This window comes from Clytia hemisphaerica, unplaced genomic scaffold, assembly GCF_902728285.1.
Source record: "Clytia hemisphaerica strain Z4C2 unplaced genomic scaffold, Clytia hemisphaerica genome assembly, whole genome shotgun sequence".
NCBI lineage: Eukaryota > Metazoa > Cnidaria > Hydrozoa > Leptothecata > Clytiidae > Clytia > Clytia hemisphaerica.
In genome coordinates, this window is record NW_027103748.1 from 309,796 (window position 1) to 332,535 (window position 22,740).

The window sequence follows — 22,740 nt, forward strand, 5'->3', positions numbered from 1 at the left end:
ACCACCACCACCATTACTTACTCCACTGTGGAGTAACTGTTTTTAGTGCTCAAAAAGGGGTACACCACCCCATAAAATGGGTAATTTGCGGCTTTTTTAGATATATAAGACATACCCACTGGTCAAAAATTTTTTTTGATTTTTGTATTTAAAAGAATTGTTGGAATAAGTTTATATAATTGGTTTAAGTCACTTACAAAGCATTCCAAAGCATTCCGTCATTTAGCGTTTTGTCTCTAGCCCAAGTTAGAGCAGTTGACTACCATGAGTGGTTCTAAATCCGACAACCCTGCCTAAATCCGATGGGGTCTTTCAAAGATAGAAACTAAAATAAAAGCAAACCTTTCGCTGTGATGCAATGAAGATGCCAAGTTTCAACTAAACTGAGAGATTTGATACACTGAACCAATTGAACCAAAACAATAATTGCTTCTTACAGTATACAAAACATATTTTTTATTACAAAATTGTTAACGTTTAAAACACGAGCAACGGGCAATAGCAGGACGACCCATGGCATGGCCCGAACATGTTCGGGCCTGTTCGGACCATGCTCGGGCCACAAAAAAGTATTATTGAATCGGCCCGAACATTTTGTTCAGGCATGCATGTATTTAAGTAGTAGAATTTAATTTTATTTACCTTTCCTGGTTTATCATCATCCATTGTTAAATATTTTCATTAGACAAATTCAAAGTTCCAAATACCAGTTTGATTCACAAATTTGTATAACAGTACAAAAAACGATCCAGATCATAAACGATCGTATAGCAGGTAATTATTTTTACAACTCAAACTTTTTTTTATTACATTAAATTGATTGAAATTATTACATTTTAGTCATCTTGTTAGATGTTTTGTTTCAAGAGTTCTTACAAAATATTTTATTGTTCAACTTGGAGAGGGAGTCTTTGTAAACATAGAATTTTGTTCATAGATAGCAGCAGTCATTTGGGGGGTCGGATTTAGGCAGGCAGGGCTGTCGGCGGATTTAGGACCACTCACGGTACTTTAGCAAAATGTATCGGAAATTCAATTTTTTTAGCTATTTTTAATTCAATTGCCTAGGAATTTCATACATTTTTCTTCTCTTGCCTTGGAAGTTTTTATTTTTGATGAAAACTTTTGCGCTCGGGAATTCGTCGTCCACACCACCCCCTGACCTATTTAATTCGTTAATTCTGGAATGGCCCTTCGCATGAAATTCTCGACTGCTCCTTAAGAACCTTAAGATTTTCACATGCATTAAATCATTTTTCAACAACTAATAAAAAGCCTGACATTAATAAAGCTTACCATGCTCGCAGTACGGATGATTATTTGACGAATTTGTGAGGATGACCTCAACTCCAAAAGTTCCAGCACGTTGTTTCGATGCCGCCATTTTGTTTGTTATGATCTTGCCTCGATTAGCGACTTCTCTGATTCTTTATCCCGCCTTGCCCATCCAAACAAAACAAACCAAAACTTGGATTAGAGTTGGAAAATAAAGGACCTTGGACCCAGAGTTGCCTGGTTGCTTGGACCTGTTGGAAAAATGTTAAAATTTCGTTAAATAGTATAAAAAGACTGTCATTTACTGTACAGCTAAGCTAAAGCTGAGGAAGCCAGACTGACTGAACACTGAAAACAGGACATAATGAAGATTAGGTGAGCTATTATAGGTCATTTAGTTTGGTCAGTTTGGTGAAGGCTTCTCTCTTCATAAAGACAAAAAAAAGACCAGACGATGTCAATCGAACGGAATCGAACGAAAATTCCAATCGAATAAATCAAACGCAATCGAACGCAATCGAATGATTGCGATTCGATTGCCGAACGCAATCGAATATCAATCGAACGTAAAATTCTGGGTAAAATTAGATTGATTCGATTGATATTCGATTACGTTCGATTGATATTCGATTACGTTCAAGTGCGTTCGACGGGTGGTCGATTAAATTAGATTCTAATTTACCTCAATTAATTCCTTTCAATTTCGAGCCCTCTTATTAGGGGTTGGTCTAAAAAGCAGGGTAGCCAATTGGGGTAGCCAATTGGGCTAGGTTGTGGGGTACCTAAATATTTTACAGACCAGAATAGAAATACCGAAATTGAATACATAGAACCACATTTTACTGACCAGGGAGCACGAATCTGATTGATACTTAGATTGATCATGTATGATTACAAAGATAAACAAAGATATAAATTACCACGTGTTAATGCACGAGGAGTAAGAAATAGAGCTTCATTAAAATAGAGCTATTTCAAAAGACTTTTTGTACCTATTCTAAGCTGCCATATTAAAAAATTTTGAAAGGAATTAATTGTTTGAAACATCTAAACATGATATAAATTAAACATAGATTTCAATAACAAAGGATTTAAGATATGACAAGATTAGAGATCATATGGCCCAAAGGCGATTCCAAGCTATATCATCGAATTACAGCTTCCGGAAATAACCAATTAAAATATAATAAAATCTAAATATTAAATATTAAAAACTGTTTTTGTATATATTTTTCATTCGGGTCTGTAAATTTTCAAACGAAGCCAAGAAGGAAGACAAAATGGCGCCAGCGTCTCTTGGAAGTAACCAAAGTTCAGTACCTTTGGAAAAAAGGCTATTGTGGCTGAAGTTCGAAAGGAATCTTAAATTTTATTACATGGAATCATTAACAAGATGTTGCATAGTTATTTCCACATGAAAATAGGTTTCAGATTTCAAAAGTTTAGGCAAAAAGAGGTACCCCATAACCTAGCCCAATTGGCTACCCCATTGGCTACCCTGCTTTTTAGACCAACCCTCTTATTAGGGAGGTTAAGTATCGATACGATAGATAAATCAACGCAACGAACGGGCTTTGACACAAAACCTCAGTATACATGTGGGCCTGCATGATCTGCATTTTCTAGAATCCAGGCTAAAATGATTCATATCATCTCGTGTTACTGCCGTTTTGGCAGTTGATTTGTGTATATATTTCTTTGTGTTTGTAAATCAGTTTATTATCAGTTTTAGTGTCACTCTCCTTCATATTCCGAAATGACTTTTGTATTGTTTTATGTCATTAGGGTGTCATACGTAATGTTTTTACAGTGATCAAAATTGTATTTAAATGTGAAACAGTATTTGTAGTAGCTTATGTTGTGTATATGTGTTGTAGTGACGTGATGTGTATCAGTGTTGTGCCAAAGTGTTTTAGTAAGTAAATTTCTTGTAATATATAATTTTCCTTATCTCATGTTTGATGTATTTTCCTATTTTTCTAGGCTTACATATGTTGTTGTACATTTTATTTACTCGTGTTTTCTTGTATTATTTCTTGCGTCTTCCTTATGTCAATAAGAAGCCAGTAAAACCTAAGCACCAATGGTCATTTTCTGTTTGGCCGTTACATCTCGTTCAACTCTTCAAATGTTGAACGAGAATCAACGTTAATCAACAGAATCAATTAGTCGAACCAGTCGAATGCATAAGCCAACCGAACGTAGTCGAATCAATCGAATCAATCGAATACATTAGTCAATCGAACGCAATCGAATCTATCAAACACGGTCGAATCAATCGAATCCAGGCACAAATCAAACGCAATCGAATCAATCGAGAAAATCGCGGTAGTATTCGATTGGCATTCGATTGCGTTCGGCAATCGAATTTCAATCATTCGATTGCGTTCAATTGATTCGGCGTTCGATTCGTTCGATTGACATCGTCTGGAAAAGACATGTATCTATTTTTCGGATTTTTCGGAATAGTGTCAGGACCTGTAGGCGACCTGGTAGGGTTGGGTATGGGTGTGGTTTGGGTGTGGTTACGTATCAGATTAGCTAGGAATTGGGTTATTATTATCAGTTAGGGTTAGAGTTGGAGCTCGAAACAAACACTTTTTTGTGATTTTCTCTTAGGCAGTCATCGAAAAAATGCTCTGTTCGCGTCGCAACAGGTGTTAAAAATGCAAGCGGGCGGACGAGCGGTCAAAAACATTCCCGGGTTTTTTTTAATCACACCAGTAACTTAGGGGCGGGTGGTAACGCGAGCAAAACAAATTTTCAATGGTCGTCAGAGCAATACACCATTTAGGAGTGTCGACTGCGCACGCGTCAATCCAATTTTCCATTGTTTTGATTTTAGCGACCACGGAAAATTCACTCTCCTCCGTAAAAAAACGGTAGGTAAACATCTGGTTCTCATTTAAGGAAACATAGCAGAAAAACGGTAGGTAAAGAACTTCTTTTCCTCTTGATGAATTTTTGTGAAATTTTCAGGAGAGACTTATAAAATTATCATTGATATCATGTTCAAATATCTAAATCATTCTCTTTAAAGGAGAGAAAAATATTCACAATGTTTAAATTCCTCTAACCTTTCACATTACTAAAGTGCGCATTTTTACCTACCATTTTTACCGGCCTCTGCAATTGAGTACCGTGAAGATAGCCAGACTCCTAAACGGTGTATTGAGAAAAAAGCTATACTTTAAAAGAACAAATTGCTTTTCCCAGATTTTTTTCCGCATCTCCACACTGAAAAATCATCGGAAAATTTGATGTGGGCGGGTGACGCGAATAGAACAATTTTTCGATGACCGCCTTAATACAGTCTGGTCTGCAGTTTGTTCAATATAAATAGCCGTCAGAAGCCCTATCCTGGCATGAATCTGTGGCGCAGTGGTTAAGGCAGTGGGTTTCAAAACATCGGAACTTTGCATTTAGTGGGTTCGTATCCCACCGGTGGCAATCTGTCGGTAAGTCATTCAGTAAGTTAGAAAACATAGATAATAAATCACAAAGAAACAGAAAGTCAGAAAAACTACGAACAAGAGACTGGAAAGTACGAAATAAGTCCAGATCTGTCTTTCATCTTTGTGAAGAAGCCACGACCATTCAGTTTGGGGAAATATCATATTAAACTTAAGTGAAAATACAGGCTGGATATCAAACAGTCCTATCTACCCTAACTTGGTCTAATGTCAACATCCCTCGTCTAAATTCTACACCGTTTTCTAGAGCTGAAAATCAATCGTAAAAGGGGTTACGCACGGAGAACGAGTCTTGTGTTCGCAAAGCGAAAGAATTTTATAGACACCCCAAGCCAACACTAGTTATGTAAGAAGAAGTGAAGGTTATATCGTACTCTTTTTCCGAAAATCCGAAACCCTGAAGAAATTCCGAAAATCCAAAATTCCATAAATCTAAAAATTACAACTTAAAACGGATCAAAACTCAAATATATACTGTGAATCTTGTGATGAGGACGTCATTTTGGCCCTAAATGTCGTCACCGAAAGGGTAATAAATTTTTAACTTTACTGAAATGAAATCGATTTCTAATTGATCCGGTAGATTCGATCGATGATTACCTATCCAATGAAGACTCAATAAGTAGTAATAGTTATCGCATGACTTTGAGTGCAATACGAGAAATATTTTACGAGCGAGGCGAGCCTTTTTATTAAATGTAAAATATAATAGATTTAATCTATTTACAGAAAGTTAAAGGAAGCAAAAATTCCCGAGTTAAAAAAAGAAAAATAACTCGGATGGTTAAAGGAAGCAAAATTTCCCAGGTTAGAAAATCAAAAATAACTCGAAAAGCTAAAGAAAGCAAAAATTCCACAGTTAAAAAATGAAAAATAACTTCTGGGTCTCTATAACTTCGAATGATTTTGTTCGAAAATCTTGTTAGATTCGAATTTTAGATTCGAACAAAAACATTCGACCGAAGTTCCTGCCGAAATTATGCACATCAAAATAAAATTTGTCAATCCAGAAGCTTCAAAATAAATGCAGCAGCTTTTTCAGAGATGTGAAATTATTATACATTACAGTAAACACAGAAAAAGAAGATGTATTGTATTTTTTCGGTTGAGAAGAAATTCTTCATTATTGCGTTTCTCTATCAGATTGATAACACTTTTCGATGTTTTTGTTTCGATGCATAGATAAGAAAATGCATACTGGTTTAAGCTATGAATGGTCTGAAACAACATTTTTGCAACAAAAACTAATTGGGTCGAATTTTCGAAGTAAGAAGTGTTGATTGTTGAAGAATTGATGCTGAAAAGTCAAAGACACAGTTTTGTGGAGGATTGGGAGAGACACAAGAGACTTTTTACAAAATCCCTCGTTACCTGGTTTATGGTTTAATCAAAGACATTGAATTTCCCTCATTTTTTATGGAAAATATTCTTGACAAGCACAGACAAGCATTAAAGAATTTCAAGTTTTTATGCATACATTGATAAAAAGAACTGTTTGGTTTTCACGAAACGAATGGAAGTGCCGAAAGCTGAATTCATTTACTTTGGGTGGTCGTGTCATGTGTGTGTCGATTAGTTTTGTAATAATTTCTATATATTTCATCAGTTTTAATTTCACTGACTTTTTGGAAAGAATGGAGTAAGAGCTCATCAAAAAATTGTTTTCTTTCATTTTTCCATTATTTATTCCGAGAGTTCAGTTCTTTTCGGCTGTTTTGTTTTGTTTTTCTCACACTGTTTACCCAAATGTTAACCAATTTTTATTTAAAGTCATCCTAAGGCATCATAACACCCCTCTCCCATTGCATTCTCGATAAATTTTCTGATCCAAAGAGGGGTTAGCCATTTCCAAACTCCTTTCCAATCACATCTTATTCCCCATAAAATTCCCGATAGAATGAGGGGTCAACAACCTCCCAATTCTTTTCCAATCTCGAGTTATTGCATTTTTTTGTTTTGATGACGTCATCAACTGAAAATGGCTAAAGATTCAGCCAAATTTGAAAATCGTACTCAAGCCTTATAAACCCTCCCATCTTATTCCCCATAAAGTTCTCGATCTAATGAGGGGTCAGCGACCTCTCAACTCTTCTTCAAACTCGAGATATCGCATGTTTTTTATTTTGATGACGTCATCAGCTGAAAATGGCTAAAAATTCAGCCAAATTTGAAAGTCCTACTCAAGCCTTATAAACCCTCTCATCTCATTCCCCATAAATTCCCGATAGAATGAGGGGTCAACAACCTCTCCACTCTTCTTCAAACTCGAGATATCGCATTTTGAAGTTTTTCCCAAACCTGTGACGTCATTGGGTCCCTTTGCCCCTAATGTTGTCAACGGTCAATTCGCAAATTTTGAAATTTTTGCAGTCAACAGGTACCTTATGCCCCAAGGGTCCCAAAAAACCAAAAAAAGTCAATTTTTTCCAAGGGAAAGTGGGTTTTGAAATTTGCGAAAGATTGATACTGCAACGACTTCTCTTAAAAACGCTAATTTTGACAAAATTTTCAAAGTTGAACCATTCTAGAGGCTAAACATGGTGGAATAACGGCTAGACAAAAAAAAAGTAAATTTTGCTTACGCGCATGCGTTTGCCAAAAGAGTCGCACTCTGCTCGCTAACGCTCGCTCTGTGCGTAGGTAATAATAGAAAGGTTGAAACTATTTTTCTTTGCTTAGTGGATGGTAAGACTAAGAGAGGAAAAATTCTTTTTCAATCACGGATTCCAACTTTCATATTATTCCTATCTCTAAAGAAGGGTGTCCAAATTAGAAGACGGATGTCGAGATTAGACCAACTTACGGTATGTTTCGACCAATCGTTCCAAGTTAGAGAGGACCCTCGACATGGCCCGAGAATTCTCGGGCCAAAACTTTTATTGGAATTTGCGTAAAGCCCGAGTATGGCCCGAGCTGGCCCGAGAATTCGGGCCGTGTTCGGGCCACACGCGGGCCACGCACGGGCCACACTCGGGCCACACACGGGCCACACTCGGGCCAATTTTTGAAAACATGATTTAAACAGGCGTGTAATTTCAGGACTGAATTTTTTTAACATTTTCTTTGAGAAAAACTTGGTTTCTCTTAATTATATTTTAAATATATGAATGTTGTAAATTCATATTAATATTAAATGTTTTATTTGGTATGAAAACATAGTTATAAATATACTTAGGAGGGAAATATTTTCTAGTAAACTGGTCCTGGTTTTAAACTGAAGCGTGTCCACGCATTGAGTTTAAAGCCCGAAGGGCTAGAGTTCAATCTCTAACCTTTCTCAGGCAAGAAAAAGTGAAGCCTTAAAAAATGCGCCGCATTTTTGACTACAGATTGAATCTAGCAATTCCTTTGTTTATGATTGATATTTTTTTCGAAATTTAGCGGTAAATTTTAGTTTCAATCTGGTCATTTGTGTAAAAACCAGGCGAGCCGCGCAACTTTGGTAGGATTTGTTGGCTTCAAATCCTACCAAAGAGATTGACTTCTAGCCCTTCGGGCTTATACTTCATTGTGTCCACGGGAAGCTCGTAAAGTTTTTTTGAGCGATATAAACAAAACAGACAAATCTTATTTTGTACTATTTTGTTTGACTGGACATGCAGAATCAATTTAAATATGGAATCTCCTGACATGGCCCGAACATGGCCCGAATGACTCGGGTCATGTTCGGGCCAAAAGAATTGATAGGGTCTCTCGGCCCGAACATGGCCCGAAGAGGCCCGAGAATTCTCAGGCCATGTCGAGGGTCGTAGTTAGAGCAGTTGACGGTATTATTTAACAGAATGGAGACTTATTTTTGAGTTTGACAGCATTAATCCATCAACACGCTCGTCAATCAAAAATTAGTATCAGCACCCAATACCACTTCGCACTTGGCCATCGTGTTGCATGGCAGAATTCCATCGTGGGCCATTCCAGAATTTATCTGTAACAGGAGGGGGGGGAGGAGGACGACACGGAATTTCCAAGGGCAAATTTTCACCAAGATTCAAAATTTCCAAGGTGAGAGAAGAAAATGTATGAATGTATAAGGCAATTGAATTAAAAACAGCGAAAAAAAGTGGAATTTCCGACCCATTTTGCAAAAGTACATGGATTTTCATTGGAATTTCCAACTATCACTGGAAAAAAAAATTTTCTGAGGCTAGAAAAAATTCAAAAAGTGTACCGTGAGTGGTCCCCTAAATCCGACAGCTCTGCCTAAATCTGATGGGTTCTTTCAAAGATACAAACTAAAATAAAAACAAACCTTTCGCTGTGACGCAACGAAGATACCAAAGTCAGTGAGGCTGGACCTTTGATTTTTGAGGATTACGATTTTACCAGTTTTTTAGCGATTTTTGCCTCGCTAACCCAAATCTCCCAACCTCTTTACCTTAAGGAAGATCAAAATTAGAGTTTTTCAGCGTTCCGAAAAAAATGCATAGCAGAAATTTTTTCATCTTCACATGATCGATTCTCAACAACAAAATACATCTTTTGCTCTTTGGCTTTGTTTCTGACTTTTTTCCTCCAAAGAATATCGATCACTTTCCTTTTCCCATTGAGCGCGCAAGAAAAAAATGATTAGCTCGCGTTTTGGCGCGGGCGAATAAAGATGAGGCGGCAATCTTGCATTGAGGGTGCTACTTAGTTTCCGCCCAATTTTTCACCCACGATAGAATGGTCCAAACACGGGGGTATTCCAAATGAGAAACTATGCCGTTCTTTAAGTGTTTATTTTCTGAGAGATACAAATATACAAATAGTATATTGAATATTATTAACTTATTTATTTAAGTATTTTTGAGCGCAAATTTGAATATATGGTTGAATAAAAAATAAATGATAACAGTTCTGTTTATTCCTCATACCCCCAGGAAAAGTTTTTTTGCCGACTTAGCTAATTTACAAATCTCGGAAAAGAACTCCCATAGGAATTCCGATACCTAACCCGATTGGTTAATTTTGGAACGGCTTCAAGAAAGTCATAATGGCAGATAATTTTAAAAGTTTCTGAGGAAATGTGTGTAATTTATCAATATTGATGGCTTGTTGATTCTTTAAAGAAAAAAGATAACAGGTATAGCTTTTTCTAATCCTGGAATATCGAGGTTCCAGCTACACTGAAAGTGTCAACTAAACTGAGAGATTTGCTTTTTGAATGGCTGAATGGTCGATTGCAATAGTTTACAAAACTTAGAGCAGCTTAGAGAGGGAATATTTGTAAACATAGAATTTTTTTCATAGCAGTTATTTAGGGGGGTCGGATTTAGGCAGGGCTGTCGGATTTAGGACCACTCACGGTACATTGTCTGACAGGGGTAACGAAAATTTTCTGGAATGGCCCATTATTTGAAAGAAATTATACAAAACTGACAAATCCCTTTAAAACAATAACAGATCACCGTGGGTTAAATAAAGTTAAAGTAACAAAGAAATTAGAGAAGAAAGTTACAGAGGTATAAAGTTAAGTAACAAAGAAATAACAGGTAATTTACTGTTTAAAGGGGGGATTGGAAAACACAAAACCATGCTCAAATATTGGTTGGTTATTGTCACAAATTTTGAAAATTTTCAGGTCCGTGATTTTTTTCTGGTTGGTTTTAACTGACCGCTATTTCAATCACTTGCCATTGCCTCTCAAGTCCAAGCCTGACCCTAACTGGTAACGACCCATAATACCAACCCAATACCCCCTGACTGTTTTGAGATTTTCAGTTGCTACACTACCACATAGTAATTGTTCCTTCTGCCAATAAGTTTTTTAATTTTTGCATTTTGGGTGTCTACCATGACAATTAGTTCCACAAAATGCAATTTTTACTAACAATCCTCAAGAACCCCTACGAATATGGAAGAGTTTCTGCAAAAAGTGGGTGTCAACCGTCAACCGCTAATCCGCGAAATGTGCCAATTTAGTGCCCTCGTACCACAAGAATAAGTTCTGCAAAAATAAGTTCTGCAAAAATTAGTTCCCTTAAAGTACTATCTCAATACTATTATTTTTCAGTTTCAGATTTAAAAGATTTAAATTTATAAGAGAAATAAACAAGAAATGAGTGAATCTCAAGATCCTGTTGTTCCTCCAGTTGAACCAACCCAAATGGAAGGTATAACTTTCTTAAAACATAACTTGTAACTGCTTGAAAAAGACACTTTTTCCAGTTTGAAAGTAAATTTCTCTGAGATTTTATATTTATCTGAATTTTTTTGGAAAGTAAGTTATTTTTCTTTGGAAAATACAAACTTCTTTTTTACCCAAGACCAATTTTTCTCTTATTTTCTTTCTTTCGTATTATATTATTCATTTTTTACATTTCCCAAGGTAAATGAAGTAACTTGATTATAGAATACTCAGATGTATATTTTTCAAGACTTTGTCTTGGTTTGATCAATGTACACTGACTTAAAAGTTCATAAATTTTTTTGCAATTTTTTTCTATACAGAATTTTAAATTCATTCACAAAATATTGCGGTATGTAATAGAGGAATCGGTCATTTACCAACTTTTCTCTTTGCAGGCTCATGGATTCAATTAGATTCAAAAAGTAAAGATGGTGACTCACCTGACACTTCACCAAAACTTTCTGATGATGAAGCAATGACCGAAGCATTGGCTGATGCTCAAAATGAAATGGCTAAAAGGTGTGTACTCTCAAGTGAATCGCCTTTGACTAAGGAGAAATTAACGAAAGGGAAGAAAAATACAAAAGAAAATACAATATAAGGGTTTTAAAAGCGTGTAGGTTTAAAAAAAAGAAAATTAACAAGTTCTGTAAAAAGTCGATTTTACAGTCAGTTATTATTAGAAGTTTAATACCATACAAATAGCCATTTTAATTAGCTAAGAATTTTCATTTTTATACCAATATTATTTACACTTTTTTTGAAAGGACAGTATCTAGAGAGGTGCAGTTCTATTAGAATGCTGATTACCTCAAGCTTTAATTTGCTATGTGGTTTTCTTAACAAAATAGTAGATCTTTGCTTTCTGGACTTCAAAAAATTTATGCACTTTATGTAATCAAAAATGATTTGACATTTTGGACTTCTTTCCTTTACCAGTATCTTAAAGAAACCAAGCGTTCAAGAAGAAGAAGCTGAACCATCTCAGGTTTAACTTTTACTTTAATGAAGAAATTACCAAAACTTGTAGAAACTCGCGAAATTTTCATTTCTACCCGATCCAGGACAGAGAGATGGCCAGGGGTACTTATTTTTACCTAAGTACCGCTGCCAGACCCTTGATAAAAAACAAATGCAGCCCATGTTATCTTACAACCCTTTCAAAAATGTTTATTTGTTTGTGTGAATCCATAGAGGCTTTATTTTCGATAGATTTGGATAATCTGCTTCTTCTGCTTGATAAAAAGTGCCCTTATTGTGCCTGTTTCAATCTCAATCTCCTGATAACAATAATGACTCTTTTTTTTGTTTTAGACCAAGTCGTCAAAACGCGAGTCAAGGTTAGTAGTTCTCAATTACCAGTTCAAAATTTAACCGGTTCTTTATTGAAATTCCCTCTCTTTTTTGAGAAATTACGGAAGTGTAACTTTTTCGCTAAATCTAGGAGTAACACTAAATTTAATAGGAATTGGTGGTAATGCGAATGTCAGATTAGCTTACTCTCAGCGTGCTTAATAAATACCCCTATCTTTGCTAAAATTAATTGATAAAGGGAGAGTCTTGCTTTAAACCATCTGATGTTAGACTATATGACTTGTTATTTTCTAACCCCACCCCGTCAATCTGGACCCGTTTATTAGAGTTTGAACATTTTGTCCAACTCCTCCCTTATGACATCCTTTCGTTTAAAGTGTATCTGAGAGTAACCCTTAAGCATATATTTATCTGTGAAGAGCTATAGGTTTAAGCCAAGTCATATTTTAGATTTTGAGATGTAATGAGCTAATTCTTCTTTTTTGCATGCAGAAAATCAATGTTCAGTTTAAGAGGATCTTCTTTAATCGACTGGTAATTACATTCACTTATACCTTCGCTAATTCACTCACTCACTCACTCGTTCACATGTACAACTTTTATATACATGCATGCATTTTGAACCTGAGCAATAGTCCAAGTCAAGTTAGCTACAGGGCAAGTTAATAAAAATGATGCCAGTTTTGGTAGCTGTGAAAAAAAGTCCTAATATTTTATTTACGCATATTAGAATGTTTGCTGAAATTAATGTAATAGTTATAGCTCTTCTTTTTCTCTTTTTAGCGGATACGACGTAGCAAATCACCCAGCTGTTTACGTCTCATCACTCTTATTTTCACACACACTGGTATTTGCTTTAGGGTAAGTAAGATTTCCAACGTGCTACATATTTCCTGCGGCTTCGCTTCCATATTTCTGGACATACGAATTCTTTTCAAATTGACTGGGAATGGGACTTCCCTAAAATCACTTTCAAATTACCCATGTTATCTAGCAACCATGGTGGGCAACGTTAATTTATTCCAAGTTTCTGTGCTCTCTACTTCAACGCTCGGGATGTTTTCAGTGTTGTCCTATGCTGTTAGCTTTTTTTTTTGCTTTTTCATTCTCTCTTTTTAAGTTTTTTTTATAGGAATTCAGAAAATTTCTAACTTTTTTCTAAATTTTTCTTCCAGGTTGATTGTTGGCAAGAAATTGGCATCACAACCAAGACTTTAAAACGAAAAAGAATCGAATCAAAGTTATTGTTCATTCAAGTTGATGACTTTTAAATTATTCGGGTCCATCTAATTTTGTTTGCTACGGATGGAATCATTTTTTTTTTAATTTTAGAAATTGTTCCAATGAATTTTTTGATTTTTAGTATATAGATAGTTAGACATATTATGACAATTTTCAAGTTGATACATTTTCCGACATCGGACTTTTTTTGTTTTGGTAATCATATGAAAATAAAGGCAAAAAAATTCCTTAGCAATCAAAGACCACTTGTTAAAACTTTTCAGGTTGCTTAAAGTGTTAATTTTGGGTAATTGTCGGAATCGACTGGAAAATGAGTTGATTTTTTAGAATATACAGGATTTGTCTTAATTCATACTTTTTTATATTTTCGCAAAAAAAAATAATTATAAATATTTGCATTAGTTAGTTTTATTTCTTATAACGTTTTCCAAATTATTTATGTTTCGTTATTCTTAAAGTTAAAAAAGATACATCGAAAGATATTATTCAGCTCCTTGTTATTTGATTAGGCATGATACCTTAAAGGGACATAAAAGTTGTAAAATGTAAACATTGATGCGCGAACCAAAGAGAACAATTAAAACTATGTATCCATGTATCCAAAAAAACAAACTTGTTAAACAATTGAAACAATCAAAATATGCCATATTTGGTTTGAGTTTTTTTTTTGACATGTGACATTTGTTCTGACTTTGTATCCCGCTGCATACGGTTTGTTTACAAATTTCGTCAGTACAGTATGCTTACGTCATCAAATATCGTACGTAAAGAATTCTTTTAGGTTTCAAAATAACCTTTGAATATGCATTATCACACAATCACACCAAGTTTCATGACTTTTCGACAATTTTTTAAAATCCTCTGAGATAGTGATGGATGTTTTGTCCCCCGGACTATCATTACTTAAATAGGCCCAATATCAAAATATTTCGTACAAAAATAGTCAACAATAGCCTTCTTCATTTAAATTATACTCTCGGACATTTTTCAAACAAAGGAAAAGTTAGCCTAAGAGCAAATATAACAGGTCATAGTTTAGTACTCCCCTGTGTCACGTGTCACAGACCCGCTAGAGAATGTTGCCAAAATTTCGTCGCCGGTGAGAAAAATACTCTTTAATTCAGTCTAGAAAATGACTGTTTTCATCCCATATAAAATTGAATGGAATAGAAATTGTCCCCCACTGAACATAAGAATTTCTATCCATGTTGGGATTTCGATAGAAATTTTGCTATCACACTGTGGGAAGAAGTTCCATTAGCGCTTTAGTTTTGTGCTCTGAATCAGGTAGCAGACTACAATTAGTTCATAGCAATACCACTGTGGTCAAAGCTATTAATCTTAAGACAAAAGCTCTTAATCTTAAGACAGATGACGTAACAGGACACAGAGTCAAGGGCAAGGAAAAATAGTGGCGTTTGACTGGCTGAAAGTGGCTTATACCTCAGTCTTCATTGATTATAGAAAGGAAAACAGGATTATTACTTAACCGTATTACTTCGAATAGACACTTCATTTAAACACTCCCCTTCTAAAAACCAAAAAAATTGGGATTTTGTTTCGGGGGGGGGGGGAGGGTACTAGGGTTGCGAGCTGACGGGGGGGGGGGGGGGGTGGGAGGTGCCGCGCCCGACTTTGGACTAAAAAGGACAAAGGAAAATTTTATGAATTTTACGACCCTTATTGGGACAATATTGACCAATTTTGACTAAATTTCGATCTTTACGGGGATAAAAAGTTTAAGTTTTCCTTAGCGGAATTTAGGCAATCTAAAAAAGGTACCCTTAAGGGTGGCACATACCGTACCCTCTATTTTGCCTAAGTACCCCCCCCCCCCGGTTTTATTCGAAGTAATATAGTATCCATGATACAGAAGTTAAAGGATGATTTCTGATTACGGCTTGGTTAAGATAAAAAATTCTTCATAAGGGAAGTATCTTAGTATAATCAAAATGAGGACCAAAAATCACAGTCAAATCGATTTATCGCATTTTCGATAAGTGTAAAGTGTTTGTTTAAAAGATAGACAAGTCCTCAATCTTCAATGTTTGTTTTTGTATCTTTAACTATGACGTTGTGTTATCTCTTTCTTCATATAATAAAATTGTAATAATAATAAAAATATTAGCCGTTTTGATTTTTAAAAATATTTATACAAAGTGATATGAAAATTAAAGAACAAAACGTAAAAAACTCTCTCAACTAATATCATACATTACTATACGCTTTGAAAATACAAATGCTTATTTCGAATCTGTTCGCTATGAACTGGTCAAATACAAAAACCGTTTTCACAAACGACTTTCTGTAAATTGTTTCATTTTTCTTCTCATAAGATGCAATCATGCCAACCTTTATGGCAATATAGGTACCTATCATATGGGCTTTTCTACTTGCCCTATACAACTAAAACGAAAATGCCTGAACTTGATTACCCTCGAAAAACGGATTGTCAAAGCTGAGATGTGGATTCATATCTCGATCAGAAGGATGATAAAACAAGAATAAGGCGAATCAGGCATCTCCAACAGTAGTTTCTATATAAATACTATCATCCAAAATGAACGTTTCCAATCGTTCCTTCGTTACGAACATCGGACAACCAGCTGCAAGGTTCATTTCTTTATGAGGCCGTTTGAAGCTGGGCGAACTAACATCAGGTATGAACGATTCTTTTAACGAATCGTTCGGGTTGGCGTAGTTAAACAAATTAAAAGTCACTTTCTGACGAAACGGCCATTCTAATAGAGCGTCGTACTCCGAACGCATGATGACAATAAAGAGCGAAACGTGCGTATCTTTACCCACTCCGTCGCCGTTCAAATATAAACGCGTGCAAAACTTGTACCCAAACCTTTTAGTAAAACACGGTGCACTGTGTAAAGCAGCGACCTTACCCACTGCTGAGTGTTTGATGCGAGATCTCAGTCGATCGATTTTCCAAATGAATCGACCACCGACAGAAGTGTTCTCTAGTATTTGTTGTCTCAAATCGACGTCACCCAGGTTTGAGTTGACGTTATTGATTCGTTCATCGAGACGCATGATCAGACTGTGGTTCTCCACGACGCTTTTTGTCACATTTGCGTTCTCCAATTTTAGTTTGTCCGTTGTTTCTTCCACACTTTTGATGCGCTCCTCTGACACCGCTTGATTTTTCACACTGTTTAATTCACGAAGCAGCACATCAAAAGTGGATCGAACCACTGCCATGTCTTTCTCTAAAGAATTAAGTTTTTTATTCGACTCTGCTAGTTCTCTCTTCAACTGACATACTTCGTTCGATAAAATAGAGTTCTTAGTTGATTCATTTTCCAGACGTCTTCTCAAGTCTGCAGTATCTTCGGCTTGGTGTTGCATAGCAGAATCGGTCTTATCTTGTGAGACCATATTTTTGAGGACGTGAGGTACCAACAGACTAGCGTGTGACGCGTTCTCTATTAGCATGTGCTCCTTGACGTCTATTGATCCCTATAAATAAACAGAAGCAACAATGGAAGTTATAACACTTCATTAAAAACAAACCCTTTTGCACTTTGTCACGCAATCGTTTCCATTCTTTTTAAGTGTGTTTTTTCTTCAGTCATTTCATAGCGGAAAATTTTCGTAGAAAGAAGCTTTCTGTATCTTGTACGAAATGAAAGCTGTAATAGTGAAGGAAAGAGCCGGGCAGTGACCTCAGACAGTTACCAAAAAAAACATTTGAGAGATTGCATTGTAAAGGGGAAAGTCGAACTTCCATAGAGATGAGAGATATTACAAAGTTTGTTTATAAATCAACCACAAGTTATTCGTTTCTAAGAGGGGACTTGAAATTTAAGCCGCGCTTTTCTAAATATTTGACGTAAAAAGTATTGACACAACATTGGAAAAACAGGAAAATCAAGTAAAGCTTCATCCCAGAATCCATTTTCCGCTCATTAACACTTTACTTTTAAACAGAAACTTTGCTGGAAAGTAACTTGTAGTAGCCATGGGATCAACTTTGAAAAAATCTCCTCCTAAGAGCTTTTTTCCAAACTCCATGCAAGTGAGGAAAATTCTTCAAACAATCATTTCGGAATATATAGCAAGTGGCCATATTTCTAAAATCCTTGTAAGAACTCACATCATAAGTGCATCCTAACACCTGGAAGGGGCATTGGTCATGCGCATTAGCTTTGTTGCATTGGTACACGTGGTGGTTGAGTGTTTCAAAGGTGACTGATTGACCGCATCTCCATGGACATAATCCATCAAATTCCATGGATGAAGACGACTGATGGCTCACTGAAGCGATGGATGATTTCTTCCTTGGTGGAAATACATTTACGTTTGTCTGAAAAAGGGAACGAACAAAATGAATTATTATATTTACCAAAACGAATGAACACACAGTAATATTGGTGTCAGTGGAAATCGTACCCGGGCCTCAAAACCAGACAAAGTATATACACCCTCTCTTTTTTACAAGAATAATTTTAACAACATCGAACAAGAACAATGAACCTCAAAATTGGTAAAAAATAAGAACAATTTAAGAACAATGCTGAGCCTGGAATGGCTGAACTTTGAATTATGGGACAAACTAATAAAGAAGGGTATTAAACCTTTTAGACTAAAAGCACCAAAAATAAGTGTATACTTTCTTAGTTCTAAGCTTCAGGAGCGTTTAAGCATGAGGAAAAGTTTTATAAACTCTACAGTAGCATTCGTTTGAAACAACTTCAAACTACCAATTGGATGAGAAACAATTTCAACCCTAACAATTATAACAATCTTTGAGGTGCCCACACAGAACCGCTCACTTCTACCAAGATCCATCAACTACTAACCATAACACACGACTTAAACGTTTTACACAACAACAACACTTTGATAAGTGAGAGAAAATGAGAGATTCTGCTTTACATTACTTTTTATGCTCTTCGTCTCGACCAAAATCTTTCTCAAAAGTTTACAAAAAAGTATATATCATGTGCCGTAGAATAAGTTCTGTTCAAGCAATGAAAAAGGTGTCTTAATAAACAAAGCAAATTCGTACGAAAACAATTCAACCATGTTTTGCAACACGTAAATAAACATAGAAAATGGAAAATAGGGAAACGAAGAAGTATAAACATCGGCCGATATCATATGAAGGCCAGCTGCACCAGCAACTCTTCGCAGCTACGTAAAAGCAACAAAAGATCGTAAGATATTCCACATATAAATTCTTTCAATTTCACCTAACCTTCCGTTATTTTATTTGGTCGGGACAAAAAAGTTGTGTTAACACTTTCTCTTTTTTATATTCTCTTACTTCTCTAGTTACCACATAACTAAATATACCCAGAAAGGTGTCAAGTTGCTTAAGAGCAACAAATCACTACATCGTCATCTTTTAACATTCAATTTCGTAAGAATTGCATCCCCTCTCTTTTGATCTGATAAAAAGATTCTGCACAAATTTTGATTCATTATAAGCGACAGAAAAGAAACAAGCGAAAATGGTGATAATATATGTTATCGGTAGAGAAATATCTACAGAACAGGTTAAGATAATCGGTCTCGACACCAACGCACATGAAGAAATTCCAATAACAATTAAGATTTAAAATACATTTTCGTCCTGACCTCTAGAAATTAAAAGCTTATTCCAAATAATCAAAAAAGGTGATTGAAACCTCCTTATTTTATCTGTGTGCATTACGAGCCTTTCAAAATGAATTTCCAAAAAGAGGCGAGCAATAAAGGTAAACCGTAAAACAAATTGTAAACTCACTGAATTGATTGTATATGTACCTTAATTCAATTGAGCATCCATAACGCGCTGTCTATCTCTTGAATACTCTGATTGAAAATGATTTTTTTGGTTTTCGAATTTTTAAGTGACGCATCAACGTACCAAAATACGTTTTCTACATGTTAACACATGGAATGTAAGGACCAATAAGACGCATTCAAAACACTCTGACGTAAAAAAGATTTACAAACAAAACGAAAGCACTATCCATAGCAACCAACAGAAATCCTTAGCAACCAAATACAAATCGAAAACATGCGTTCAATTCAAAAAACCTAATTGCCATAAAATCGAGGTAACGATGAATAAAGGTGATCCCGCAAAACATTCATAGTTTCAAGAATGAATACGCCCCCACGCCATGAATAAATTACTAAATATTCATAATTGCCTGTATAGATAAGCTTGTGCTATTGTCCTCCACAACATTCAACTCAGAATTGTATGCAAAAAGTTTAAAACTTAAAGACAAAATTATCCAATTTTCAGGACATATTTGACGATTTTGTGTTATATAAAGCACAAAACGAGTATCAATATAAAAGGGGTTGCGGGACGAGCGTTCTGTTTTCGCAAAGTGAATAAATCTCAAAATGTATAGTCTACACAATAGACAGCTCCAGGCTTTTTGTAGGCTACGTCATATCTTCCTTCGTTTCGAGCGTAAAACTCCAACTGTCTATTGTGTAGACTAGGCTTTTTGGCCTTACTCTCTTTAAGGGCAGAAACTTTCGCGGGCAGAAACTTTCGCGTTTTTCGCGTTTTTGGCATTTTTTCGCGAAAGTTTCTGCCAGGTAAAGAATTAAACAAGAAATTCACGAAAGTTAATTTCGCGAAAAATGAAATTTTCCTAAAAATCGCGAAAGTTTTTTCCAAGTTTTAAAAGCCGAAAAATCGAAATAAACATAGGTAACCAGTATTTACTGCCAATCGCAGATATATCTCCGGAGGAATTTGAATTATTATGCGGAATGAGAGTTGATATTACCGCCGAAGATAGCAGTGACGAGGATTTGGAATTGGAGGAAGAAGTGTAAATAGTTTATTTTTCATTTATCAGCATATCACTCTTTCAAGACATAACCTAGAATTGATTTTGAAGTTTCAGTGGCCTGTTTGGGAAATCAATTATAAATCGGATACAGAGAGTGTAAAAGAAGGTATGAACATAAAACTACATAATTTTTAAGATGGATTTGTCGAGACCGTTTTGTATTTGTTCGAATCTTTGAGGTAACTATAGGTGAGAATGTTAATCACTAAGAGCTATTTCAACAAACATCAACAAACTCTAGTCAAGGAAGTAGAAAGAGATTTCAGTGCTTCTTCATTTACATGTTTTTTTTTTTATAAGCATTGCACTTATAAGCATATGTAGGCTCAGATATGGGGAAAAATTAAGCATATGGCAAAGCATTGCTTGAGCCTACAAAAAATATTTTTTCCCTGATTTTGGCTTTTTTTGGCTGGAATTTCACGGATTTTCAGTATTTCCCTAAATTTATGCTTTAGATTTAAGCATCCCCTCAAGCATTTTTCAGCCTTATTAAGCTTTCGAACTAAGCATCTCTGAGCCTGTTTTCGGATTTTTGTATGCTTATAAAAAAAAAAACATGTAATTATCAATGACAACATAAATGTTACTCATAAAAATGAACGGCTTGATCACATCATTTTTGATTGCATACAAAGCTTTTTTTCAAATTTGTAATCACGCGGTACGGGAGGCGGAAAAAGTCGTTCTTCCCTGTAAAATAATGTCGTGTTGTAAGCAAATAGTTCTTTTTGGAAAAAACAAGTGATACTTTTATGGACCTACCTGGCTGTGCATTTAACATATTTATAATTGATATCTACGTGACGTGACCATTAAACAATCATTCAGAACACGAATATTGACGTTCTATTAAAATTAGTCGTTTGTTTCTTATAAAAAAAACTTTTAGAAACCAAGATTTCATGCTCTTGAAATACTCTTTCATATTCAAGACTTTGTGAGCAAAAAAAAACATCCATCTCGTCAAAAAATTGAGTAATTTGACTAAGAGCATTAATGTATGCTTATTAATAGTGATTCTTATAGATAAAGATGCGTTTTTTGAGCTGAAAAATTCTTTTTTTATAAAAATCTGCTTGAGCCATCTTTTACCTACTTTCATGAAAAAAAGCCGTTTTTTAGCTGAAATTTACCCCCAAAATTTTTTTTCAAAAATCGGGCTCCGTCACATTCGAGGGTTTATAGTTATGCATCTTTGTGCAAAAAATCATAAAGAATGAAAGAGCCAATCTCGAGAAAAGCTAATACCTAAGTAATTGATAATGTGCTTATAAAAAAATATCGTATTTGGCCAGTTTTTTTATAAAAACACGCCAAGGAACCAAAATTTCATGTCTAAACACACAAAAAAGTAAGCCCTCATGAGCAAAAAAACATATATCTCATAAGAAAATTAGTAATTTGACTACGAACATTGATGTATGCTTATTAATAGTGATTCTTATAGATAAACATGCGTTTTTTGAGCCAACAAAATTTTTTGGCGAAAATCTGCTTGAGCCATCTTTTACCTATGATGGTACCCTACTTTCATGCAAAAAATCAGAAAAAATTAATGATCCAACCCATTTTTTAGCCGTTTTTTGGCCCAAATTTGCCCCAAATTTTTTTTTTTCGAAAATCGGGCTCCTTCACATTCGAGAGTTTATAGTTACACATCTTTGTGCAAAAAATCAGAAAAAACTAATTAACCAATCTCGAGAAAAGTTGGTAACGAACGAACGAACGAACGAACGAACGAACGAACGAACGAACGAACGAACGAACGAACGAACGAACGAACGAACGAACGAACGAACGAACGAACGGACGGACGGACGGACGGACGAAGAGAGGTTAATTTATAGGACCTCCACCGGGGTAGGTCCAAAAAAAAAATTTCATACCTGGCTTCGTTCTGTTTTGTCAGGTGTTTCGTTTTCATCTCGGAATGTATCGTCATGATGTTGTTGCAACTGTTCCCTTTCTGAATTTGTCTCATTCTTCTGTTCGTCATTGAAAACCTCTTCCATCTGGTAAACAATTCATCATTTTCACTGTCAAAGATTAACAATTTAAAATTCAAACTTTAAGAGCGTTGAAATTTATGTTACTGTGATAACCTTTGTCAGCTGACACCGCTGAGGCCGGGCAGCCGAAGCTGTAGGTCCACGCACAATAGTCCACTGTAGAGAAGTGCGTGCCTTAGAAGCCTTTAGACAATACATGACTTTTTTAAATAGATAAATAAAATAAATTTTGAAAAGGATTTCTACCTTTTATTCAGTTTCCAAATTATTTCTAAAAATTGAACTTTTGACAGAAGCTTATTAAATTCAAATTTTGCTATACGCGTTACATACTCGTTCATATAAGTCTGATAAAAGGAATACAACACAAGATGTTAGCCCTATTGTTAGATACCATATTCTAATGAAAGAAAATCGCTTACCTCAAAGTTTCTGATTAATTAGATGACATTCTGTTACATTTATTATTGGTTATCATTCTTTTATTTTTTAGCTTA

The 22,740-nt window shown here is 35.4% G+C and overlaps 3 protein-coding genes across 8 annotated transcripts in view; 1 reads left to right on the forward strand and 2 right to left on the reverse strand.

Moving 5' to 3' along the window:
* The window catches only part of LOC136805405 (rRNA N6-adenosine-methyltransferase ZCCHC4-like), a 55,541-nt gene extending 54,103 nt beyond the window's left edge, over positions 1-1,438 (reverse strand). For all 3 annotated transcript variants that reach the window (XR_010846395.1, XR_010846394.1, XM_067061984.1), the window contains exon 1: positions 1,297-1,438. Coding sequence is in view for 1 of the 3 variants with exons in the window: in XM_067061984.1 (XP_066918085.1) it covers positions 1,297-1,384 (88 nt within the window). In the remaining 2 variants the exon portion in view is untranslated. The remainder of the gene's footprint in view (positions 1-1,296) is intronic.
* A 9,280-nt stretch (positions 1,439-10,718) lies between these two features.
* LOC136805407 (uncharacterized) lies at positions 10,719-13,898 on the forward strand. 2 transcript variants are annotated; one of them, XM_067061987.1, is made up of 7 exons: positions 10,719-10,840; positions 11,253-11,376; positions 11,797-11,845; positions 12,172-12,197; positions 12,664-12,705; positions 12,955-13,032; positions 13,347-13,898. In XM_067061987.1, the coding sequence occupies exons 1-7, from the start codon at positions 10,786-10,788 to the stop codon at positions 13,387-13,389; spliced, it is 417 nt and encodes a 138-aa protein (XP_066918088.1). In that variant the 5' UTR covers positions 10,719-10,785; the 3' UTR covers positions 13,390-13,898. The 2 variants fall into 2 exon arrangements, with proteins under 2 accessions (XP_066918088.1, XP_066918089.1); XM_067061988.1 differs by lacking the exon at positions 12,664-12,705 and having other exon boundaries at positions 10,720-10,840.
* Positions 13,899-15,453: 1,555 nt separating this feature from the next.
* On the reverse strand, positions 15,454-22,740 carry LOC136805408 (TNF receptor-associated factor 3-like). Of its 3 annotated transcripts, none has more exons than XM_067061990.1 (4): positions 22,666-22,740; positions 22,121-22,246; positions 17,522-17,731; positions 15,454-16,884 (listed from the first exon to the last, which is right to left on the reverse strand). In XM_067061990.1, the coding sequence occupies exons 2-4, from the start codon at positions 22,244-22,246 to the stop codon at positions 15,928-15,930; spliced, it is 1,293 nt and encodes a 430-aa protein (XP_066918091.1). In that variant the 5' UTR covers positions 22,666-22,740; the 3' UTR covers positions 15,454-15,927. The 3 variants fall into 3 exon arrangements, with proteins under 3 accessions (XP_066918091.1, XP_066918090.1, XP_066918092.1); XM_067061989.1 differs by having other exon boundaries at positions 22,121-22,270; XM_067061991.1 differs by lacking the exons at positions 22,121-22,246; positions 22,666-22,740 and adding an exon at positions 19,177-19,261.